The sequence below is a fragment of the Somniosus microcephalus genome, chromosome 8 (genome assembly GCF_052327205.1).
Source record: "Somniosus microcephalus isolate GS21.2 chromosome 8, FLI_Smic_1.0, whole genome shotgun sequence".
NCBI lineage: Eukaryota > Metazoa > Chordata > Chondrichthyes > Squaliformes > Somniosidae > Somniosus > Somniosus microcephalus.
In genome coordinates this window covers 38475360-38502280 of record NC_140994.1, presented here as the reverse complement: position 1 = coordinate 38502280, position 26921 = coordinate 38475360, and the positions used below count along the sequence as shown (strand labels likewise).

General features: G+C 48.2%; 1 protein-coding gene across 1 annotated transcript in view; it reads right to left on the bottom strand.

Annotated features, from left to right (window-relative positions):
• LOC147113464 (cubilin-like) overlaps positions 1-6614 on the bottom strand; it is a 196199-nt gene extending 189585 nt beyond the window's left edge. The window contains 2 exon segments of the mRNA XM_085996127.1: positions 5937-6034; positions 6484-6614. Of these exon segments, the coding sequence (XP_085852253.1) occupies positions 5937-6034; positions 6484-6614 (229 nt within the window).
• Between the last annotated feature and the right edge of the window lie 20307 nt (positions 6615-26921).

Sequence of the window (26921 nt, the reverse complement as noted above, 5' to 3'; positions counted from 1 at the left end):
CAGATGACACAAAGCTGGGTGGGCGTGTGTGCTGTGAGGAGGATGCCGAGAAACTCCAGGATGATTTGGACAGGTTGGGTGATTGGGCAGAAGCATGGCAAATGCAATATAATGTGGATAAATGTGAGGTTATCCACTTTGGTGGCAAAAACAGGAAGGTGTTGGAGTCGCTAGAAATCAACAGGCTCTGAGACTTTTGTTGCAGCAAAGGCAAAACGCGTGTTACTTTATTCACTCTCCATGAAGACTGAGGGTCTCCACCTCATTGCAGGGCTATGACATCATCACGCTACCGACGCATGACGTCATCACACTACCGACGCTCTTAAAGGGACCCTGCCCCGATAACCCAACCAAGTACGTACATATAACAACATTGGCTATACATAGTGAATTGTGTTTAGGTACATATAACAACATTGGCTATACATTGTGAATTGTGTTATTGTCCCTATGTGGCCTCCGCCACATACATCCCCCCAGAATTCACTAGCACTGGCAATGTCAGTCGTTGGGGGGGCCAGATCACACAGTCGGAACGGCTCCTCAATTCCGGGGCGGGGACCGGGGGGTTCGTCGGAGGGACCTCGGGCGCTCGGTGGTGGACTGAGGGTGCAGAAACCGGAGGTCAGCCCCGCCTCGGGGGCTGTGCCACCTCAACGGGTCAGTCCAGTTCTAGGTGGGCCGGCTTCATACGGTCCACGGAAATGCAGTCCGGCTTACCACCGACATCCACTGCAAAGGTCTTGTCCCCGGTTTCCCAGGATGCGGAATGGTCCATCATAGGATGGCTGAAGAGGTCCCCGGTGGGCGTCGTGGCGGACGAAAACGTACTCCACCGCACGAAGGTCGAGCGGAAAGTGGGACTGCGGGAGGCCGTGCTGCGATGTGGGCACCGGCGCGAAAACCTTAGCGTTGTCCAGAAGGTCGGACCGCTGACGGGCTGCGGACCAAGGTTCCGTTGCGTTGGGGACGAAATCCCCAGGAACCCGCAGCAGCTGTCCGTAGACGAGATCGGCGGACGAGGACTGGAGGTCCTCCTTGGGGGCGGTCCTGAGTCCCAGCATGACCCATGGGAGTCTGTCGATCCAACCGTCGTCCCGGAGGCTGGCCCGGAGCGCGGCCTTCATGGAGCGATGAAACCATTCGCACAGTCCGTTAGCCTGAGGGTGGTATGCTGTGGTGTGGTGGAGTCTCAACCCGAGGCCTCGGGCGACAGCGTTCCAGAGCTCCGACGTGAACTGGGGCCCCCGGTCGGAAGAAATGTCAGATGGGGCGCCGAACCGGGCGACCCAAGTGCTGATGAACGCCCGAGCCACATCGGCAGACATCGTTGAAGGCAGCGGGACGGCCTCCGGCCATCGGGTGGTTCTGTCGACCATTGTGAGGAGGTGGGTGAACCCGCGGGAGGGCGGCAGGGGCCCCACCAGGTCCACATTAACATGGTCGAACTGCCTCTCGGGCACTGCAAAAGGCGCCAATGGGGCCTTAGTATGGCGATGCACTTTCAAGCGTTGGCATACCACGCAGGTGCTGGCCCAGTCACGAACGTCTTTCCTGAGCCAGTGCCAGACGAACTTAGCCGCCACCAGTTTCTGTGACGGCTTCCTGCCCGGGTGGGAAAGATTATGGACGGCGTCGAAAACTTGCCGTCTCCACCCGTCGGGCACGACGGGACGTGGCTGCCCAACGGAGACGTCGCACAGGAGTGTGGTGCCGGCACCGTCGAACGCGACGTCCGCTAGTTGAAGGCCCGTGACCGCGGTCCTGTAGGCCTGGACGTCTGGGTCGGAGGCCTGGTCGGCCGCCATGCGGGTGTAGTCGATGCCGAGGTGTATGGCGCTGGCGATGGCTCGGGAGAGACAGTCGGCGACGGGGTTGTCTTTCCCAGCCACATGCTGGATGTCCGTTGTGAACTCTGAGATGAAGGCCAGCTGGCGTTGCTGACAGACTGACCACGGCTCGGAAGCTTTAGCTATGGCGAAGGTCAACGGTTTGTGGTCCACGAACGCTGTGAACGGGCGAGCCTCCAGTAGGAAACGGAAGTGTCGGACAGCGAGGTAGAGGCCGAGAAGCTCGCGATCGAAGGCTGTACTTCCGCTCGTTGGGGCGGAGCTGCCGGCTGAAGAAGCGGCTGCCAGGTGCCATTGACCCACTGTTCGTGGACGGCGCCGACCGCATAGTCCAAGGCATCAGTGGTGAGAGCGATTGGCGCATCAGGTAACGGATGTGCCAGCATGGTCGTGTTAACCAGGGTCCTTTTCGTGTCCATGAAAGAATTGGCCATCTCCTCGGACCAGTCGACGGCGAGCTTGTCGGGCTTGCCTTTGAGGGCCTCGTAAAGGGGTCACATAAGCTGGGCTGCTCGGGGGACGAAGCGATGGTAAAAGTTCACCATGCCCAAAAACTTCTGCAGGGCCTTCACGGTGAGGGGTCGCGGGAAGTCCATCACGGCCTCCACTTTCGATGGCAGTGGCACCGCCCCATCCTTCGTGATGCGGTGCCCGAGAAAGTCGATCGAGGACAGCCCGAACTGGCACTTGGCCGGGTTGACGATTAGGCCGTGCTGGTTGAGACGTTGGAAGAGAGTCCGAAGGTGCGACACATGCTCCATCCTGGAGGCGCTGGCGATGAGGATGTTGTCCAGGTATACGAACAGGAATGTCAGGTCCCGTAACACGGTGTCCATTAGGCGTTGAAAAGCCTGGGTGGCGTTTTTGAGGCCGAATGGCATGCGGAGGAATTCGAACAGCCCGAACGGGGTGATCACCGCGGTTTTCGGGACGCCCTGCAGCCGGACAGGGACCTGGTGGTAACCCCGGACGAGGTCCACTTTCGAGAATACCACTTTCCCGGCCAGGCGGGCGGAAAAGTCCTGGATGTGTGGAATCGGGTAGCAGTCGGGGGTCGTAGCGTCATTGAGGCGCCGGTAATCGCCGCACGGGCGCCACCCGCCACCTGGTTTCGGAGTGATGTGGAGGGGCGAGGTCCATGGACTGTTCGACCGGCGAATGATGCCAAGGCGCTCCATGGTGTCGAACTCGGCTTTAGCGATGGCGAGTTTCCCCAGGTCGAGGCGCCGAGCGCGGGCATAGACGGGCGGACCGGTGGTCAAGATGTGGTGTTCTACCCTGTGTTTGGTGGCGGCAGATGAGAACGTGGGCTTCGTGAGGTCTGGGAACTCGGCGAGGAGGCGGGAAAACTCGTCGGAGGCCGAGAGTGCGCTGGACAACTTCGTCGTGCTGAACCCGCTGAGGGAGCACGGGAGCGAGCTGAAAGTCTCAGCGTTGATGAGGCGTTGGTTCTTGACGTCCACAAAAAGGCCATTGGTGCAGAGGAAGTCAGTGCCGAGAAGGGGGGTGGACACTTCTGCCGTGACAAAGTCCCAGGTGAACCGCTGCCCGCTAAAACAAAGCGCCACGCTCCGTTTCCCGAAGGTGCGGATGGAACTGCCGTTGGCGGCTTCGAGGACGGGGCCGTGGTTCCTCCCTTGCATGTCTATGGTTGACGCGGGCAGGACACTCACCTGGGCACCCGTGTCGCAAAGAAAATGACATCCGGAGTAGGTGTCCATAATAAATAACAAACTGCCTGAACGGCCGACAGCCATAGCAGCCGACGAGTGGTCTTTCGCTTGTTTCGACGCGGGAAAACTGCACGGGGGCCGGCACTTCCTGGCCTTGGGGCCAAACTGCGCGTGGTAGAAGCAGAGGCTTGGGGGCTGCCGTTGTTGGGCTGTATCAGTGGGGACAGGGCTCCGCGTGGCCGCGCAGTACTGTTGCCCGGTGGAGTAAAATTTGTCGGCCTCCTTGGCCAGGTCGCGGAAATCGGTACTGGAAGAGTTGGCTAAAGCTGACCGTACCTGACCTGGCAGCTGTTGAAGGAACAGTTCCTTGAAGAGGAAGCACGGCCTGTGTGTGCCCAGGATGGCCAGCATGTGGTCCAACAGCTCCAAGGGCTTGAAGTCGCCAAGCCCGGGTAGAGAGAGAAGCCAGCGTGCGCGCTCGGCTTCGGTGAGTCCAAAAGTTTCTAAGAGGTGCGTTTTCAGCGTTTCGAATTTGTTGAGCTCCGGGGGGTTTTCGAGCAGGCTCACGACTCTGGCCGCTGTGGAGCTGCCGAGAGCAGAGACGACATAGTAGTACCTCGTGTCGTCCGCGGTGATGTCCCGGAGTGCAAATTGAGCCTCGGCCTGGGTGAACCAAGCGGCAGCCTGTCGTTCCCAAAACTCAGGTAATTTGATGGAAACGGCGTTCGTCGCCATTTCGGATGAGGTCTTTGGAATCGTCCAAAAGAGCAGCGGGGTCACCAATGTTGGAGTCGCTAGAAATTAACAGGCTCTGAGACTTTTGTTGCAGCAAAGGCAAAACGCGTGTTACTTTATTCACTCTCTATGAGTACTGAGGGTTTCCGCCTCATTGCAGGGCTATGACGTCATCATGCTACCGACGCATGACGTCATCACGCTACCGACGCTCTTAAAGGGACCCTGCCCCGATAACCCAACCAAGTACATAGATATAACAACATTGGCTATACATAGTGAATTGTGTTTAGGTACATATAACAACATTGGCTATACATTGTGAATCGTGTTATTGTCCCTATGTGGTCTCCACCACAAAGGCAGATTATTATCTGAATGGCAATAGATTGGGAGGGGAAGTGCAACGAGACCTGGGTGTCCTTGTGCACCAGTCGCTGAAGGTAAACATGCAGGTGCAGCAGGCGGTTAAGAAGGCAAATGGTATGTTGGCCTTCGTAGCGAGAGGGTTTGAGTACAGGAACAAGGATGTCTTGCTGCAGCTGTACAGGGCCTTGGTGAGGCCACATCTTGAGTATTGTGTGCAGTTTTGGTCACCTTATCTGAGGAAGGATGTTCTTGCCATGGAAGGAGTTCAACGAAGATTCACCAGGCTGATACCTGGGATGGCAGGAATGACGTATGAGGAGAGATTGGGACGATTGGGCTTGTACTCGCTGGAGTTTAGAAGAATGAGAGGGGATCTCATTGAAACATATAAAATTCTGGCAGGACTGGACAGACTAGATGCAGGGAGGATGTTCCCGGTGGTCGGGGAGTCCAGAACCAGGGGTCACAGTCTAAGGATAAGGGCTAGGCCTTTTAGGACAGAAATGAGGAGGAATTTCTTCACCCAGAGAGTGGTGAACCTGTGGAATTCTCTACCACAGAAGGCAGTAGAGGCCAATACATTAAATATATTCAAGAAGGAGTTGGATATATTTCTTAAGGCTAAAGGGATCAAGGGATATGGGGAGAAAGCAGGGACCGGGTACTGAACTTGGATGATCAGCCATGATCGCATTAAATGGCGGAACAGGCTCGAGGGGCCGAATGGCCTACTCCTGCTCCTATCTTCTATGTTTCCATATGTAAGCCTTCAGAGGGCTAGCATGCGTTGCAGGATGTGAGGGGAGGTGAAATGTAGAGTTCCACATGAACAAGAGAGCTGCTGAGCAGGTCAATAGCAGCAGCGATGTTGTGACAAGAAGCCAGAACAGTGGTAGTTGGAACTTGGAGAGGGTATTTTTAGAGAGCGCTGGGGTGGCGTTTTTCTCTTTACGTAGCACCATTACCTAAGAAGATAGCCTTACATGTTTGTATCTGCACAATGTTATTACACTATTTAATTGTACCTTTTTATAACTTTTTACAAACACACATGTTTATGACATCATTCAGTCCCACACTCTTCCCAAGCTATTTAGTCACTTACTTTCATCTTGACTGTGTTGTGTATTCTTCATATCTGTTTGTATTTGTTCAGCCAAACACAAAACCCATTCTGTGAATGCACCAAGTTATAAAATTGATCATTTGGAAGCAGCAGTCTTGTTTAACTGGGATGCAGCATCTGACTCGATCACGCCTTATCACACATTCCCCTCTCCACAATTATATACAGGCTTTCACTCACATATAATCTCTCCATCTTTCCCACGCTCATGATAATTACTTTTGTCTTTAGTTCCTGGTTGCAACGCAGAGATAAAGATCGGGTGGGGAGAATGACATCTGCACCAGAAAATAGAGTCAAAGTAAGGAAAAATGATAAGATAAAATTAAAGGCTCTTTATCTGAATGCACGTAGCATTCATAACAAGATAGATGAGTTGACGGTACAAATAGAAATAAATGGGAGTGATCTGATAGCCATCACAGAGACGTGGTTGCAAGGTGGCCAAGGCTGGGAACTGAATATTATGGGGTATTTGACATTTCGGAAGGATAGGCAGAAAGGAAAAGGAGGTGGGGTAGCTCTGTTAATAATGGATGAGATCACTGCAGTGGTGAGGAATGATATTGGCTCAGAAGTTAATTTCAGACAAACACGTTGAGCATTTGTACCTTAATGTTCATGAATTATTAGTTCAAAGTCCAAAAACAGGCCGTTTATCCCCACCATTCCATGGGGTAAATTTTCAGCTTTGTCGCCTGGGCAATAATCTGGTAGAACAGATCACCTGAAGGTAAAAGAAGCCTCACATCTGAGCATAACCATTTCATTCAGCCGTTTAAGGGTGTACCAGTCACCTTGCAATGTCTGTTGGAAACTGTAGAAGAGTTCACTAGCTGCATCTGTGCAGGGGTTCATGACTGCTTAATGGGACTGCAGTCCAGTGTAGGAATTGTGGCATCTCCATGACCATCTGCTGCAGAACGCCCCATTGACCAAGGTTCTAAGCCCGCTGCAGTTTCTCTCATGGGTTCTGTGGCTAGGCTCTACTGTACAGGAGTCTCCCATCTGGATTAAACATGCCAGGGGGATTGGATTGAGGAATTCTAGAGGCAGGCTTACACACCACCTCACTGCTGTCAATGGTGTGTTCCATGCTGATCACAGGACATGCTGAGGCGTGGTCAGGAGCAGAGGAGGCAAAGATGAGGGGCCTGCTCCTCAGTGCAATGCCAAATCCATCCCATCCAATCACCCTGTTCGAATGACTGTGCCAAATAACAATCAGGACCATGTAAGGATCACCCTAGCCAGCTCATATAACAAGGTGGTCTCATTGTTACACCCCTCTGAATTACTCTATCGTAGGTCTAGATATTGGGTAGCAAATGTAAACTCCTGATTGTAGGTGATGCAGGTCCGCTCACAAGAGTTGCTGGCAATGCTAGTGCAACGGACTATTCAAGGCAGGCTGGAGATTCGTAACAATGGCCATCAGGTAAGAACATTGCTAGGCTAAGCCGTGATGGTCCTCTTGGTCAACTGACCCACCAGTAATCACAAATGCAGATTGGCTGTTTGGGCAAGGTACAGCAGAGTTCTTGATGCCTATGGAACCTTTTTTATTTCTCCCGGGAGAGGAAAGAAAAGGGATCATTTTAAGGGAAATTAATACCCATAGAGACTTACTTCCAATGAGGAAAGATGATTAGGGAAAAAAAACATTTTCAGCATGGTATTTTCAAATAATTATTTTTAATGCCAGATGTCATCAGTACAGATGTCACACGATCGTTTTTAACTTTTAATCAACAAAAAAACAGGCCAATCCTTAAACCAACAGGCCAGAGGTTCCAAAAAGTTAGTCTTCATTACATTTAATGGTATATCTTTTGTTTTTACTTCTTTAACTGAAAAAAATTCAATTTGCCTTCAAATTCCCAGTACTATGTCAGGTCATTTCCCTCTGGCTCATATTTAATCTATATGTTCCTACAACAATTTTTTTATTAACTTCAACATTTCTAAATCTTGGGCCTAGAAATTCGGTATGGCCCCACCAGGTCTTTTGCGCCCGAAATTTAGCGCTCGCCAGGATTCCCGTAGCGCCCGCCTAAAATTCAGTTGCGACGGGCCAAGACGGCGGCGGGCGCTATTGCAGGGTTTGGCCGCCTCGCTAGGGGCGTTAAATGTCACTTTCAGGCGTTCAGCTCCCGCTGCGGCACCCGATGCGGTGCGGCAGGCTGGGGTACTGCAGGCCTCCTCCTTCTCTTAAGGAGGAGCTGCCTGCAGCCGTCAGATCACCGGTGGATTCCCCCGGCAAATGAGCCCGGCACCACGGAGAAGTGCCGGGCTCGCGGGACACAGACATCAGTGCCGCGGGGGGGGTGGTGCAGGAGTCCGGGGAGGGAGGTGCGGGCAGGCGGCCGCCGGGAAAGCGGCCGGCCGCCGCTCCACCTTTATGCGCCGGCCTTTCGGAGCTGCAAGACCCCGTTTCACAAACGCTGTTTGCGGCTGCCACGGGCGAGGCGGCCGCAACTGAATTTGGCCATCGGGCCGGAATAGCATTGCAACCGGGGCGCTGCGCACACCGATGACGTCATCGGTGCCGGCGCAGCGCTACCGGCTAACGCCGATGTTAGGGTCCATCTGAATTTCGGGCGGTAGAAAACTTTAGGCGCAAACCACTTTATAGCCAATAAGTGGGCGCAAACGCAACTGAATTTCTAGGCCTTGTTCTCTAACTTGGAAAACATTCAACATCTCAGCCACTAGATGGCACTGCACTCAACATTTACACCTTACAAAGATTGTGAACAAAATTAGTTCTGAAACAAAACAACAACTTGCATTTATATTGCACCTTTAAGGTAGTAAAACGTCCCAAAGCGCTTCACAGGAGTATTATCAAGCAAAATTTGACACCAAGCCACATAAGAAGACATTAGGACAGGCGACCAAAAGCTTGGTTAAAGAGGTAGGTTTTAAGGAGTGTCTTAAACAAGGAGAGAGAGGTAGAGAGGTGGAGAGGTTTAGGGAGGGAATTTCACAGCTTAGGGCCTAGGCCGCTGAAGGCACGGGCACCAATGGTGGAGCGATGAAAATCGGGGATGCGCAAGGGGCCAGAATTGGAGGAACACAGAGGGTTGCAGGGCTGAAAAGGTTACAGAAATAGGGAGGGATTTGAAAACAAGGATGAGAATTTTTTAAATCGAGGCAGTACCAGACCAGGAGCCAATGTTGATCAGCGAGCACAAGGGTGATGGGTGAACGGGACTTGGTGCGAGTTAGGATAAGGGCAGCAGAGTTTTGGATGAGCTCAAGTTTACGGAGGGTGCAAGGTGGGAGGCTGTCGATGAGGGCTTTGGAATAATCAAGTCTAGAGATAACAAAGCCATGGATGATGGTTTCAGCAACAGATGAGCTGATGCAGGGGCAGAGACAGGCAATGTTATGGAGCTGGGAATAGGCGGTCTTGGTGATGGAGAGAATATGGGGCCAAAAGTTCAGCTCAGGGTCAAATAGGAGGTCAAGGTTGTGAACGGTTGGGTTCAGCCTCAGACAGTGGCAAGGGAAAAGGAGAGGGATGGAGACAGTGGCTTGGGGTTTTGGCGGGGACCGAAGACAATGGCTCAGAAATTCGGGTCCCCACGGGTGAGTACGCGCTGTGTACTCACGCGTAGGGCCAACGAAAGTGCTTGTTTCGTGCATGCGCTGCGCATGTGCTGGAAACCAGAACTTCTGTTCCCTTGAAGGAAGGAGTTTGGAGGTCAAACGCGTGCGCCAGAGAGGCAGCGCGTACGCCTGGAACTTCCAATTTTTTTTTACAGGTTTCTCCGGGAGGGTAAGTCTCCAGCAGCTGCGCATAAAAAAAGCAGTCGCAAGGCCTGCTTTTAACAAGGTAAGAGTTTAATTAAGTAAAATTAAAACATTTTTCCACAGGTTTACCATTTTAAAATACTTTAAAGAAACGTACGTTTATTTTTAGCCCCGTTAAAAACTTTAATTAATTTTTTCAAAAATTTACATTTTTGTTTAAAATAGTTAATTTATGTAATTTATAGTTATTTTAAAAATGTGATTTAAAAAAAAATTTATTTGAAGTTTTAGTTAGGTTTTGGGAGCCGATCTCTATTCATAGATTTGACAGGCCTTCATGTGCCCCTGGGATATGCAAACACTGCACGCCGGCAGCTGGAGGAGGTCCAGGATCGGAATCCCACGCGGGCCCAGAACACAACGCAGACGTGCTAGGTAAGTGCAGGTCGGGGGCTTGCACCCGCAGGAAGCCTCCGATCCAAATCTCTGGCCCATCAGCTTCAGTCTGAATGTACTGTATATGGGAATTCAACCTTGCAATGTTTGGCAGATTGCAAATTGTTTTCAATTTATACAAAAGATTTAAAGATTTAATATATCACAACACCAAAACATAAACAGGAAACGTAGGGGAAAAAATTGGGTTGATTTGTGCCTCTGGCGTTAACAGGGCGCAAATCCCCTAGCACCTGGACGCGGCGCTGCTAACACCTCCCGTGAAATTCAGTGGGTGGTTAGCAGCACTGCGCTGCCAGTGATGACATCATTGCCGTGCACAGCGCCCCGCTTACGCCCCGACCACAAACTTCCCTTGTGACCCCTGACCTATCGCCGGGCGATATGTCCGACAGGGTCAGGCGAGTGTTTTTGCAGTGGTGGCGGCAGTAGTAAAATGGCAGGTGTCGGGCGGCCTTTTTTTTGGGCCGAATGCCAGCACCTGCCCCCTTCCCCTTTTTTTCTCGGGGTGCTGGCCGCAATCGCTCAGCCCGGCGCTCCTCTTGAGTGCTGGGCTGTTTTCACGGCACCCCACTCCCCGGTGGTCCAGCAGGGTCCTGGTGCGTGCAGCACTAGGCCCCTCCCCTTTAATCAGGAGAGAAGACCTGCAATGACACAGCGCTACGTGCCGACACGCGTGGCGTTCTTGCCCGTAACGCCGTAATCTTCAGTTGTAGCACCCCAGGAAGGAGGTGGAGCGCTTCCAGTAGCGCCCTGCCTCCTGCTTGGGGTGCTACTACTGAACCGGCGGAGGGGCACTAACTTTTTCGGGGTGCTAAAATTAGCGCCCTGGCGACGATAGCGCCCCAAAAGGGGCACCACCCAATTTTTCCCACTTATACTTTTCATATAGATAAGTACCCTGATTCACTTCATAGAGGAGAAAAGACAGACACCGAGCACCTGGGTTAAGGAGAGGTGAGAAAATGTATGGTCAAACAGGTAGATTTTGGGAAGGTGTTTAAAGGCAGGAAGAAAAGAAGTTAGGGGAAGGGGTTTAGGGAGTAAGTGCCAGAGGGTAAAACTGAGACAGCTGAAAGCTCTGCCACCAATGGTGGAGTGGAGGGATGGGAGAGATGTAAAGAAGGCAAGAGTTAAAGGAAACAAAGGCTTTTTTTTATTCGTTGATGGGATGTGGGCATCGCTGGCAAGGCCAGCATTTATTTAGCAGGCTCAAGGGGCCGAATGGCCTACTTCTGCTCCTATCTTCTATGTTAATTGCCCATCCCTAATTGCCCTTGAGAAGGTGGTGATGAGCCGTCTTCTTGAACCGCTGCAGTCCGTGTGGTGAAGGTACTCCCATAGTGCTGTTAGGGAGGGAGTTCCAGGATTTTGACCCAGCGACGATGAAGGATCGGCGATATGCTTTTAAGTCAGGATGGTGTGTGACTTGGAGGGGAACTTGGAGGTGGTGGTGTTCCCATGCGCCTATTGCCCTTGTCCTTCTAAGTGGAAGAGGTCGCGGGATTCGGCGGTGCTGCCGAAGAAATCTTGGCGAGTTGCTGCAGTACATCTTGTAGATGGTACACACCGCAGCCATGGTATGCCGGTGGCAGAGGGAGTGAATGTTTAAGGTGGTGACCTGCTCTTGTTGCCACAGTATTTATATGGCTGGTCCAGTTAAGTTTCTGGTTAATGGTGACCCCCAGGATGTTGATAGTGTGGAATTCGGCAATGGTCATGCCATTGAATGTCAAGGGGAGGTGGTTAGACTATCACTTGTTGGAGATAGTCATTGCCTGGCACTTCTGTGGCACGAATGTTACCTGCCACTTATTAGCCCAAGCCTGAACATCATTCAAGTCTTGTTGCATGCGGGCATGGACTGCTTCATTATCTGAGGAGTTGTGAACGGCACTGAACACATAGAAACATAGAAGATAGGAGCAGGAGTAGGCCATTTGGCCCTTTGAGCCTGCTCCACCATTCAATGAGATCATGGCTGATCATCCAAATTCAGTACCCTGTCCCTGCCTTCTCCCCATATCCCTTGATCCCTTTAGCCTTAAGAAATATATCCAACTCTTTCTTGAATATATTTAATGAACTGGCCTCCGCCGCCCTCTGTGGCAGAGAATTCCACAGGTTCACCACTCTCTGGGTGAAGAAATTCCTCCTCATTTCAGTCCTAAATGGCTTACCCCTTATCCTTAGACTATGACCCCTGGTTCTGGACTCCCCGGCCATCAGAAACATCATTCCTGCATCTAGTCTGTCCAGGCCTGACAGAATTTTATAGGTTTCGATGAGATCCCCTCTCAATCTTCTAAACTCCAGTGAGTATAAGCCCAATCGACACAATCTCTCCTCATACGTCATTCCTGCCATCCCAGGTATCAGCCTGGTGAATCTTCACTGCACTCCTTCCATGGCAAGAACGCCCTTCCTCAGGTAAGGCGACCAAAACTTGGTGCGGTCTCACCAAGGCCCTGTACAACTGTAGCAAGACACCCTTGTTCCTGTACTCAAACCCTCTTGCTATGAAGGCCAACATACCACTTGCCTTCTTAACCGCCTGCTGCACCTGCATGCTTACCTTCAGCGACTGGTGCACAAGAACACCCAGGTCTCTTTGCACTTCCCCTTCTCCCAATCTATTGCCATTCAAATAATAATCTGCCTTCCTGTTTTTGCCACCAAAGTGGATAACCTCACATTTATCCACATTATAGTGCATTTGCCATGTTTCTGCCCAATCACCCAACCTGTCCAAATCGTACTGGAGTTTCACGACATCCTCCTCACAGCATACCCTCCCACCCAGCTTTGTGTCGTCTGCAAATTTGGATATATTACATCCAATTCCCTCGTCCAGATCATTAATATATATTGTGAATAGCTGAGGTCCTAGGACCGATCCTTGCAGTACCCCACTAGTCACTGCCTGCCACTCGGAAAAAGACCCGTTTATTCCAATTCTTTGCTTTCTGTCCGCCAACCAGTTCTCTATCCAAGTCAATACCTTGCCCTCAATCCCATGTGCCTTAATTTTGCACGCTAATCTCTTATGTGGGACCTTATCGAAAGCCTTCTGAAAGTCCAAATACACCACATCCACTGGTTCTCCCTTATCTATTTTACCAGTTACATCCTCAAAAAATTCCAGTAGATTAATCAAGCATGATTTACCTTTTGTAAATCCATGTTGACTTTGTCCGATCCTGTCACTGCTTTCCAAGTGCTCTGCTATTACATCTTTTATAATGGACTCTAGCATTTTCCCCACTACCGATGTCAGGCTTACCGGTCTATAATTCCCCGCTTTTTCTCTACCACCTTTTTTGAATAGTGGGGTAACATTAGCTACCCTCCAATCCATGGGTACTGTTCCAGAGTCTATCGAGTTCCAGAAGATGACCAGCAATGCATCTACTATTTCTAGGGCCACTTCCTTAAGTACGCTGGGATGTAGATTATCAGGCCCTGGGGATTTATCGGCCTTCAGTCCCATCAATTTTCCTAACACCATTTCCCTACAAATACTGATTTCTTTCAGTCCCACCCTTTCATCAGACCCTATGTTCCCCGGCATCTCTGGGAGGTTATTTGTGTCCTCCTTTGTGAAGACAGAACCAAAATATGTATTTAGTTGGTCAGCCATTTCTTTTTTCCCCATTATAAATTCCCCTGATTCTGACTACAAGGGACCTACGCTTGACTTCACCAATCTTTTTCTCTTCACATATCTATAAAAGCTTTTACAGTCAGTTTTTATGTTCCCTGCAAGCTTACTCTCATATTCTATTTTCCCTTTCTTAATTAATCCCTTTGTCCTCCTTTGTTCAATCTTAAACTGCTCCCAATCCTCAGGATTATTGCTTTTTCTGGCCAATTTATATGTCCTCTCCTTGGATCTTATGCTATCCCTAATTTTCCTTGTGAGCCACGGTTGAGTCACCTTTTTTGTTTTATTTTTATGCCAAACTGGGATGAACAAATTCTGTAGCTCATCCATTCGGTCTTTGAATGTTTGCCATTGCCTATCCACCGTCAACCCTTTGAGTGCCATTCCCTAATCAATCCTACCCAACTCACTCCTCAGACCATCGTAGTTTCCTTTATTTAAATTGAGGACCCTAGTCTCTGAGTCAACTACTTCATTCTCCATCTTAATGAAGAATTCGATCATATTATGATCGCTCCGACCCAAGGGGCCTTGTACAAGAAGATTGCTAATTAATCCTTTCTCGTTACATAATACCCAGTCTAAGATGGCCTGATCTCTGGTTGGTTCCTCGACATATTGGTCCAGGAAACCATCCCGTAAACACTCCAGGAATTCCTCCTCCACAGTCTTGTTACTAATTTGGTTGGCCCAATCTATATGTCGATTAAAGTCACCCATGATGACTGCTGTGCCCTTATTGCACGCTTCTTTAATTTCCCTTTTAATGCCATCCCCAACCTCCGCCTTACTGTTTGGAGGTCTATATACCACTCCCACTAACGTTTTTTTCCCTAGTATTTCTCAATTCTACCCATACAGATTCCACATCATCAGAGCTAATATCCTTCATTACAATTGTGTTAATCCCTTCTTTAACCAGTAATGCTACCCCACCTCCCTTTCCTTTTTGCCTATCTTTCCTGAATATTGAATACCCCTGGATGTTGAGTTCCCAGTCTTGGCCATCCTTGAGCCACGTTTCCGTAATCCCAACCAAATCATATTCGTTTACCTCTATTTGCGCAGCCAATTCATCCACCTTATTACAAATGCTCCTCGCATTAAGACACAAAGCCTTCAGGCTTGTTTTTTAATGCTGTTAGACCTATTAGAATCATCATTTACTGTGGCCATGTTTGATTTAAACCGTTGATTTCTCTGACTGCCACTTTTGTTTTTCTCCTTCCTATCTTTTGCTTTTATCCTTGTTTCCCTTTCCTCTGTCTCCCTGCTCAGGTTCCCAACCCCCTGCAATTTTAGTTTAAACCCTCCCCCACAGCACTAGCAAACACTCCCCCTAGGACATCGGTTCCAGCCCTGCCCAGGTGCAAACCGTCCGGTTTGAACTGGTCCCACCTCCCCCAGAACCAGTTCCAATGTCCCAGGAACTTGAATCCCTCCCCCTGGCACCATTCCTCTAGCCACGTATTCATCTGAAGTATCCTTCTATTTCTACTCTGACTAGCACGTGGCACTGGTAGCAATCCTGAGATTACTACCTTTGAGGTCCTGTTTTTTAATTTATCTCCAACTCCCTATATTCTGCTTTTAGGACCTCATCCCGCTTTTTACCTATATCATTGGTGCCTATATGCACCACGACAACTGGCTGTTCACCCTCCCCTTCCAAGATGTTCTGCAGCCGCTCGGAGACATCCTTGACCCTTGCACCAGGGAGGCAACACACCATCCTGGAGTCTCGTTTGCAGCCGCAGATACGCCTATCTATTCCCCTTACAATAGAATCCCCTATTACTATAGCTCTACCCCTCTTTTTCCTCCCATCCTGTGCAGCAGAGCCACCCCTGGTGCCAGGAAGTTGGCTGCTGCTGCCTTCCTCTGATAAGCCACCCCCCCCAACAGTACCCAAAGTGGTGTATCTGTTGGAGAGGGGAATGGCCACAGGGGACCCCTGCACTGCCTGCCTGCGCCTAGTACTCTGCCTGTTGGCCACCCGTTCCCTTTCTTCCTGTCCAACCTCTACTGCGGTGTGTCCAACTCTGTAAACGTGCTATTCACAATGTCCTGAGCATCGTGAACGCTCCAGTATGCATCCAATCGCAGCTCCAGTGCCACAATGCGGTCTGTCAGTAGCTGCAGCTGGATGCACTTCCTGCACACGTAGTTGTCAGGGACACAGGAAGCCTCCCTGAGTTCCCACATATCGCAGGAGGAGCATATCACGTGGCCCGGCTGTCCTGCCATGACTTACCCTTTAATTAATTGAATTTAAATTAAATCAATCAATCCCACTAATTACACTACAGTTAACTGGTTTACCAACAGTCCCCGCTACACCAGAGAGACCTTAGAAACTATAAACCACAGAGTTAAAGTTTAAAAAAAGAGAGAAATACTCACCAACCAATCACTTACCTGCTTCCTGGTGATGTCACACTTTGATTATTTTTTACCTCTCTCCCCCGCTGTTGAATTGGTAAGCCTCGCCTTGCTGATGCCGCCGGTTTTAAGCTCCACCGCGCTCGCTGTTCCCCACACAGGTCCGCGCTGGTCGGGCCTCGCCTCGCTGATGCCGCCGGATTTAAGCTCCGCTGCGCTCGCTGTTCCCCACACAGGTCCGCTCTGGTCAGGCCTCGCCTCGCTGATGCCGCCGGTTGTAAGCTCCGCCGCGCTCGCTGTTCCCCACACAGGTCCGCTCTGGTCGGGCCTCGCCTCGCTGATGCCGCCGGTTTTAAGCTCCGCCGCGCTCGCTGTTCCCCACACAGGTCCGCTCTGGTCGGGCCTCGCTGCTCGCTGATGCCGCCGGTTTTAAGCTCCGCCGTGCGCGCTGTTCCCCACACAGGTCCGCTCTGGTCGGGCCTCGCTGCTCGCTGATGCCACCGGTTTTAAGCTCCGCCACGCTCGCTGTTCCCCACACAGGTCCGCTCTGGTCCACACTGTGCAGTCATCAGCAAACATCCCCATTTCTGACCTTATGTTGGAGGGAAGATCATTGATGAAGCTGCTGAAGATGATTGGGCCTAGGACACTGCCCTGAGGAACTCCTGTAGCGATGTCCTGGGGCTGTGATGTGCTGTGATGATTGACCTTCAACCACCACAACCATCTTCCTTTGTGCTAAGTATGACTCCAGCCAGTGGAGCGTTTTCCCCCTGATTCCCATTGACTTCAGTTTTACTAGGGCTGCTTGATGCCACACTCAGTCAAATGCTGCCTTGTTGTCAAGGACAGTCACTCTCACTTGGGGTGGGTAATAACAGTTGAGCATAGTCATGAATGTAGAGTGAAGTGAGGCCTTAGAGGGAAATATAGATAAATACAAGAATTTTGAAATCGATGCAATTGGGGACATGGAGCCAGTGTAGGTCAGATAGGATTGGAGTGATGGGAAAGTGGAACAATGGGGGCGATTTTGCGAATGGAGGCAGAGCTGCTGCTTGTCGGATTTCAGTCCCGCCTCCATCGAGTTGTGGCCAACCCATGCTATTTTCCATTGATTGACCTTGTAAAGCCCGCTCAGTGGGCTTAGCAGGCCAATTAAGGGAAAGCCGGTTGCAGAGCACGTCAACGTATGACGTGTCATCTGTCAAAAAATTTTGACAGATAAATTGTCAAGGTTTGACAGCTCTGTGAAGCTGTCAAACAGTGACAATCTCTGCAGTTTGATGAGGCCTTGCATATAAGACCTCATCAACCGTCTTTCTTTTACAGAAATGAGTTGGTTGTTGCATCTGAGAATGCAACAGCCATTTCTCATCTGCAACATGGAGGTGCGAGACTCTCCGCATAGAAACCGACTGAAGCCTGCAGGAAGAAACAAAAGTAAGTACACTTTTAAAAACACTTAGGAATTACCTCAGATACTCACCTCTACACTCTTGCACCCATCACTTACCTTCACACCACACTTTTACACCCCCCCTGACCCCCGCAGACCCAGTACTTGCCTCGCTGAGCTGGTGGGTTTTGGAGCCGTCGGGAAGCCCGCAGTTGTGAGGGCAAAAGCGGATAATCCTACTTTCTGCCTGTTAACTACCTGTTAATGGGCAGTTAATAGATTTTAATCCCTTCCAGCCTCCAAGGAGACGGGACCCAGCGTGGGACAGCATCCCGCCTCCTGGGAAGATGGCACAGAGGCAGGTTGGGGGCGAGTTTGCCACCCGCCCCCAAACTCTGCATTTTCCCGGCAGTCCCGCCTCCATACCCGCCTCCCCAGGGCTGGTAAAATCGCCCCCAATGTGTCAGTCGAACTTTGAACAAGTTGGAGTTTGTGAACGGTGGAGCTTGGGAGACTAGCAAAGTCTGTAGGTGACAAAAGCGTGGATAGGGATATTGGATGTGGTGGGAGTGAGGCGGGCAACAGTATGAAGATAGAAGTAAGTGGTCTTGGTGGTGGCTAGGATGTGGAATTCGAACCTGAACTGTGGATCGAGTAGGAAACCAATGTTGCAGATTGTCTGTTGCAGCCTGGGTGAACAGGAGAAGAGGGTGAAGCAGTCACTGGCAAGGTTATGGAGTTTTTACAATGCTTTGGCATTCCTGGTGTTCAATTGAAGGAAAATTTGGTTCATCCATGTCTTAATGTTGGAGAGGCATCTTGACATAATGGCCCTGAATTTACGGTCAGAGGCTTCCCCCAGACAGATGGCTCCGACCAGCAAAAAATCTACAAACTTACCTGAGTGTGCCAGAGGTTCGGACACTTGCGCTCCTGGGCCTCTGTGCGTAAGCCTGCGTAGAGGCCCACGTATCCCAGGGGCACAGGCAGTTCGCAAGCGCCCCTGGGATCATGTGGGCCGGTCCAACCAATGAAAGAAAGGGATCCCCATTCATGCTTATGTATGGAACCCTCATAAGTATGAATGGGAATACCCCCAAAAATACGTGTACACGTCAAATAAATTTTTAAAAATCACATATTTAAAATGAATCAAAATGGCATTTAATTAACTATTTAAAACAAAAATTTAATTTTTTGAAAAATAAATTTACATATTTTAAAGGGTCTAAAAATAAACTTACCTTATTTCACAGGTTTTTAAATGTACAATATAAATTATTGGAAAAAAAATATTTTTCTGTTCTTTAAAAGTCTTACAGTTGCTTTTACCAAGTGTAAGAATTTCACGGGCATTCGCTAGGCAGAGGTTGTGCAAATGCCCTTTTCCCGGGGATGTGGAGGATCTGTCAAGGTGCCGTCTTTCAGATGAGACGTTAAACCGAAGCCCCGTCTGTTCTCTCAGGTGGACGTAAAAGATCCCATGGCACTATTTTGAAGAAGAGCAAGTGAGTTCTCCCAATATTTATCCCTCAACAAACATCACTAAAACAAATAGAAAATGCTGGAAAAACTCAGCAGGCCAGGCAACATCCGTGGAGAGAAAATAGAGTCAACGTTTCGGGTCAAACCCTTTGTCAAGTCTTGACAAAGGGTTTGACCCAAAACGTTGACTCTATTTTCTCTCCACGAATGTTGCCTGGCCTGCTGAGTTTTTCCAGCATTTTCTGTTGTTATTTCGGATTTCCAGCATCTGCAGTATTTTGCTATCTCACTAAAACAGATGATCTGGCCATTATCACATTGCTGTTTGTGAGGCTTTGCTGTGCGCAAATTGGCTGCCATGTTTTCCACATTACAACAGTGACTACATTTCGAAAGTACTTCATTGGTTGTAAAGCATTTCGGGAGGTTCTGAGGTCATGAAAGGCGCGATATAAATGCAGGTCTATCTATGTATATGAAATGGTGTGCAGCAGCATCATGGATGGGACAAATCACTGCCATTATCCAATGAATTCAACGAATTGCAGCATGTTCAATCAGCAGTGATGCCTGCAAACAAATTGCATCACTACTGACTGAATATAAGTAGGCCCAAGTCGTGCTGAAAAATCTGCTACAGAAGGAAAAGATGCAGCAATGAAAAGGCAAATTCCCAACAAAGAGAGAGAATTCAAAAGAAACAACAAAATATCTTCAATACTAACACATTCAAATTAAGAAACTAAGAATTTGCTTTAAAAATAGTGAAATAATCACAACGTACAAATCAATGGAAAAGAAAGTCAGGCACAGAGAAGGACGGGGAGGATTTTGGCAAGGAAAGAGAAAAAAACACAGTGGCTCTAGTTTATTAAATTAATTCTGTAATTTAATTTCTGTAGTTTAAATCAGAATGCTAATGGGTTAATGGTTTCCATGGCATTTGGTAACAATGGAAACCTATTCACATAACACTTGTTTGAGCCAAAGAACTTACAGCTCAATTACAGCTGAGCTGGCATAAAAATAATTAGAAGAAATATTAGAACATAAGTCAGGAAATTCTTTCAGACAGAATGTGTATTCAGCTAAAACTGGTAATCACCTCCAAAGAACTCTTCCCTGGTCCACGACCTTCCAACGTTGGGAAATGATATTTAAATACAGATAGTGAAATAGAATTATTGTCCAGTGTTTTTATAACTCTCTACTGCATTATTAGCCTCACAAAGAGGAATGGTGATTGTTGTTACTGGCAATCACACAAAGCTACAGGATTAATGTGATGATAGAAAGAAAATATGGAGAGGGATTCTTGAACTGATTTTACTTTGAATACTTTTGCCTCGGTTTTTCTTGGAAAGTTTGCCGTTTAAAATTTCAGACCCAAAGGAACAAGTCCAAGCTTCTTGTGGGTAATTTTCTGACTTCACATTCAGGCGGGGAGCCTTCGCTGCTGAGAGTCCCTAACGGAAGTGTGGGCCCAGCGCTGTGCATGATTTCTGACCATTAATCTAAACAGTTGGGAAATCGTGCACAGGGCTCCTGAATTTCTCATATGTATTCCTAGTGTGCAAAGCGCCCCCCGAGAGCATGACATCAGAATTGTTTTTACTTGTTAGATTTGGAGTGGCTTCAGAATGTATTTATGGAAACATTAGGGGCGAAACTGGTCTTCGGCGATAGTGCAATACGGGCGATAATGAATCAGCATCCCTCTTTACTCCCCGCTATTGGAAAAAGAAATTGTGCAGGGTGTAAAACAGGCTGCCGAGTTGTTATTGGCAAAGAAACAATTTCACCCCCATTCTCTCACGGTACCTTTATACTGCAGCTGCAGATCTGAGACCAACAGTGATAGGTTAAAGCCAAGAAGTACCTTGTTTATACTGCCTGGCTCAAACTGCAATCCTCCTGCCCTGGAGACTGCTCTTCACACGCTTGATTACATGTATACTGAGCTCCCTCCCAGCGGTTAAAATTTAAAACCTGGTAATTACTGTTGATGATCTTAGTGGACTAAGGTTTAAAACATTTGTGTGTCATCCCTCTGTCCGTTATTTTGGCGAAAGCATTAGCCCATTTTAAAATAAATGGACTAAAAATAGGGGGCAGAGGAATATCTCCAATAGTAACTGCAGGGTTTAAATATTTTGAGAGTGCTGCCGAGAATTAAATCAACTGCAGCACTGGATTTAAACTTACCTGAGACTGCCTCCTTCCTCCAAGACCACTAGGCTTGGGAGTCAGGTCAGGCTTCAACTCAAAAGTGATACTGTAATGCCCAAGTTAGCATTGGTGAGAAGCAGAGGCCGCTTCACATCAGAGGTAAAGTATCCAGTATAAACACTGTAGCTAGTGTAAGATTTAAAATCTTTGAAAAGTTTGATAAACTCGTAAAATGGATAGAAGGAACTTTATATACACTGCACAGAAATATAGTTGAAAAAACATAAAACTTTTCACTAAACCAAATTATTATGTTTGAATCTTGGGGACTCTGGACATTTCTAAATTGAATTTGTAATTAATAATTGTAGGACACACAAAGAGCTGCATGTATGATTTACAGTTTTGAACATTAAAGTAAAGGTTCAAATATCAAACTTTTTCAACATCCCTTGCATTATTTATTTATCACACTACGAGAATGATTAAATTCATTATGCAAGTCAGAAAATTAAGTAATAAATTGCATTCTGGATCAATTTTAATTTTCTGCACCTTTGTCTACGAATTTTATATATGGGGTGAATTTTCTTGGGGCTTCTCCAGCTCCGACGCCGTAACTTTGGTGGAAACTCGGCTTACATGCTTAATAGGGGTTTCTGAAGTTACACTGGCGGAGCGGAAGAAGTCCAGAGGAAATGCACCTCCACAGAAATTGATGCCTATAATTAATGTCATATGTATCTGTAGCATGGATCAAAGGTCAACAAAAGATGTTTTGTGTTGCATATTTAAATGTCCAAATTGGAGTGTCTAACGAAAGTCAAACAATATTATATTTATCATGCGTAATTATTCTCAGCTGAATCAATAAAGGGAGAGGGAGACAGCTGTTTGGAATAGTGAAGTATCTGGCCAACTTGGAGCCATGACAAGTAAATCATAATGTCTAAATTTGAATGAGTTATTGCTTTATAGACCACAGTTAGCTATTAGTTACTTAGCCACATCATAATCCAATGGTCAGCTAAATTACATATTTGCAACAAAATTAAATTAAACTTGTCTCAAAGTCCATTCAGAGTTGCACTGGTATACACATGGGCATAGAAAATAAATTGTGGAAGAAAAGATGGTAGTCCTTGACTCTGACTACATTCCTTTATATCCCACTCACTAACTGAGCTGCTATAGTTCTTCACCTCTGAGAGGAAGAGAAAAGAGGGCAGTTCACTGAGACATTACCATGTGTGACAGTGTCTTATTCAACAAATAAATCTCCAATTCTTTATTTTTTTTAATATTATTTTCCAGTGACACAGAACACTGCACTCACAACCAGTTCAAAGTCTAGTCTAGAATGATGTTAAAGTTGGGCTTTGACTCAGCTGCCAGACTGATAAGTAGGTTCTGGAAATCTGAAATAGCAACAGAAAATGCTGGAAACACTCAGCAGGTCAGGCAGCATCGAGGAGAGAGAAACAGAGTTAATGTTTCGGGTCGATGACCCTTCAAGGTCCTCGACCCGAAACGTTAACTCTGTTTCTCTCTCCTCGATGCTGCCTGACCTGATAAGTAGTGCACTTCACCACTGGTGGAAAAAATCCCATCCAGTCCTGTCCTATCCAGTAGGAACGCACTTCCTGAGAAATAATTACAAAGCAGTACTGATGGCAGATTTCAAGAAGTTCATAACCCAGACTACACCCTTGCTGTATGAAGGAGGAAGAATGGCAGCCAGAGACAACACTGATGGAATGAAGAATATGGGAATGGATGAAGTACGTAACCAATATCATTTAAGATCAATAACTGAATTACAGATGTGACTGCCTGACTAGATAGTGAAAATAAATGCAGTGGATGTAATGTATATGGAATTTCAGAACGTGTTCAATAAGGTATCTCACAAGAAGCTTGTTATAAAAAATCCAGGTGTATGGTTTGGAGGAAATGTAGCAGCAGGAATAGAAAGTTGACTGATGGACAGGAAACAGAGTTAGAGTGAATGGGTATTTCTCTGTGTACCAAGGGGTTGGTGCTGGGTTCTTTTTTGTTCTTGATGTGTATATATTGATGATTTGGACTTTGGTACAAGGAACAGTTTCAAAATTTGCTGATGGCACAAAAGTAGGGGGCTTGGCAAACACTGAGGTGGACTGTAAAAAGCTTCAGATAAGTAGAATAAGCAGATGATTAGCAGATCCAATTTAATGTGAATACATGCGAGATAATATGGTTTAGGAGTAAATCAAAAATCAGGAATATACACTGAAATGGAAATATGCTGAAGGAAGTGGATGAACAGGGGTTGAAATACATAATGGCCGGAACTTTCTGGGGGGTCAGCGGGTGGGACCAGCGGCGAGTTGGGTGGGAAAGTGTTTTTTTTACAGCGGGTCGGGACTCCACTGTCAACCCACCGCCACGTGCCTTTCCCAATGTTTGGGTCTGTCAGCGCTGAGCAGACTCAACAGGCAGTGGCAGGGGACCCAATTAAACTCATTAATATCTAGTTGACAGATCATTAACAGGCTTTTTTAACTTACCATTTCACTTTAACTTCATGGTCACGGGAACCACGCTGTTTGGAGACCATGGCTGTCAACCTGAGGTGGGAGTTCAGTGGCCATTGCTCCAGCTGATTACTTGACAGCTTCAAATGTACAGTAAAAGCTCCCACCTGACATCATCACTTTCCTCAGCCACAAGCTGTATCTCAGTCCATTTTCAGCACAGATTCTGCTGGCTTTCCACTTTCTACTCTCCATTCAGTATCACCTCATTGGAAGAACTCTCACCATTGACAGAATGCTTCTGTCATCTCTACTTCACCTGCCATCTATTCAATCAACTTGGGTGCCCTTTATATTGTCTCACCTTGGTCCTCAGAATCCAACCACAATCAGCCTAAACACCAGCAGCACCAACAACAACACCAATCTTCTCCGCAATCACCAGATGCTGCACAGGACAGAGGGCATCAGCAACCGACCACATTGTTGCCCAGGAGGCCAGGGATGGCTTCACCATGGCCAGGTTTACTTCACTTGATGCTGTACACCCTGGCTGCCACGGATGGCTCTTCATGCTCATCCTGTCCATGAGGCCTACTTACTGCTCCCTTGACCCTATTCCCACTAAACTGCTGACCACCCAACTTCCTTTTCTGGCTCCCATGTTAGCTGACATTCTTAATGGTTTGCTCTCCTCAAGTACTGTCCCCCTCTCCTTCAAATCTGCCGTCATCACACCTCTCCTCAAAAAACCAACTCACGACCCCTATGTCCTTGCAAACTACCGCCCCATTTCCAACCTCCTTTTCCTCTCCAAAGTCGTTGAACATGTTGTCACCTCCCAAATCCATGCACATCTTTCCGGGAACTCCATGTTGAATCCCTCCAATCCGGTTTCTGCCCCTGCCACATTACCGAAACAGCTCCCATCAAAGTCACAAATGACATCCTTTGTGACTGTGACAAAGGTTAACTATCCCTCCTCATCCTTCTCGACCTGTCTGTAGCCTTTCACATGGTTGACCACTCCATCCTCCTCCAATGCCTCTCCACCATCGTCTAGCTGGGTGGGACTGCACTCGCCTGGTTCCATTCTTATCTATCTAATCATAGCCAGAAAATCACCTACAATGGCTTCTCTTCCCATTCCTGCATCGTTGCCTCAGGGGTCCCCCAAAGATCTATCCTTGGCCCCCTCCTATTTCTCATCTATATGCTGCCCCTTGGCGACATCACCCGAAAACACGGCATCAGTTTCCACATGTATGCTCACAACACCTAGCTCTACCTCCGCACCACTTCTCTCGACCCCTCCACGGTCTCGAAATTGTCAGACTGCTCGTTCGACTGAGCAGAAATCTTCTCCAATTAAATATTGGGAAGTCCGAAACCATTGTCTTTGGGCCCCGCCACAAACTCCGTTCCCGACTCCATCCCTCTCCCTGGCATCTGTCTGAGGCTGAACCAGGCTGTTCGCAATGTTGGTGTTACATTTGACCCTGAAATGAGCTTCACATATCTGTAGCATAAATAAGTCTGCCTATTTCCACCTCTGTAACATCGCCCGACTCTGCCCTGCCTCAGCTCATCCGCTGCTGAAAATCTCATCCATGCCTTTGTTACCTCTAGACTTGACTATTCCAACACACTCCTGGCTGGCCTCTCACATTTTAGCCTACATAAACTTAAGGACATCCAAAACTCGGCTGCCCATATCCTAACTCGTACCAAGTCCCGTTCACCCATCACCCCTGTGCTCGCTGACCTACATTGGCTCCTGGTTAAGCAACGCCTTGATTTTAAAATACTCATCCTTGTTTCAAATCCCTCCATGGCCTCGCCCCTTCTTATCTCTGTAATCCCCTTCAGCCCCACAACCCCCCAAGACATCTGCGCTCCTCAAATTCTGCCCTCTTGAGCATCCCTGATTATAATCGCTCAACCATCAGTGGCCGTGCCTTCAGCTGCCTAGGCCCTAAGCTCTGGGACTCCCTCCCTAAACCACTCCACCTCTCTACCTCTCTTTCCTCCTTTAAGACGCTCCTGAAAACCTACCTCTCATCTGCCCTAATTTCTTATATGGCTCAGTGTCAATTTTTTGCCTTGTAACACTCCTGTGAAGCACCATGGGACATTTTACTACGTTAAAGGCCCTATATAAATATAAGTTGTTGTTGTTGATGCGCCAGGTTGGCACCACCCCACACCAGTACCATAAAGCATCCCTACGATGTCCAAGAAATTGATTTCACACTCACCACCATTGCAGGGGATACTGTTATGTCTCACCATTCACTGCAATTCACTAAGCCACTTCCAAAGGTGCACCCAAATCTGCCCAAGAATGCAAAGTGTTGAAAATAAAGGTTTCAATGTTTGACAGCACATTAACAGAAACTTTACATGAACATTGGATAAAACACCCAAGTGGTTACCTGTGTGTGTTGTTAGTTGTGATTGCATTAGGATGAGGGTGAGTGTGAGGGGTGGCTAGTGAGATGGTGATGTGATAATGTAGCTAGAGAGAGAGGGATGGGTGGAGGTGCAAGGTAAGTTGGGGTGAGTAAGGATGTGCAGGAGTAGGGTAGGGAAGGCAAAGTGATGGGGATGTGATGAGAGGCACAGCAGAATGAAGGTTAGTGTGGCTTTGTATTAACTTTTCGTGATCTAATTAGATCATTGAAAGGTTTGCGCCACTGCAGCCTGGTCCTCCTGACCACATCCCTGCTTGTGCCCTCCTGTGCAACGGGCAAACAGGCTGTGTTAGTCTTCTGGGGAGGTATCTTCCTCCCATGGGAAGGGAAGAGGATCTCCCTGCATGATGTGACTCACTCCATAGGAGAACCTGGGTGCAGCCGTGCACTTTTGTGCAGTTATTGTCAGTGTTTGCAGCACTTCAGTGCTGTAGAACACTGACAGCACAACTGTCAAAATGAAGTTGGCCATGGTCCCTTTAAGGAAACCGGCTGATGACGCGTCATGAAATGACATCACCAGACCCGCTTCCTCTAATTGGACCAGGAAATGCGCTGGACAAGCATAACAAGCCCTATCAAGAGAAAATCATTTCGGACAGCGGGATGGAGCCAGCAGTGGTGTCGGGACCCGCCACCGACGTCGCACACCCCGGACCTGCCGAGGTGAGCAAAATCCCGGCCAACGCCTGAATGTGTGAGTGCAGGTAAATAAAGCCATAAAGAAAAAGTCAATAGCATTCTGGGTTTTTTAAATAGGGGCATAGAGAACAAGAGTAAAGAAGTAATGATGGATTTGTACAAACTATTGGTTCGGCCACAGTTAGAGTACAGTGTGCAGTTTTAGGTACCTATTTTGGA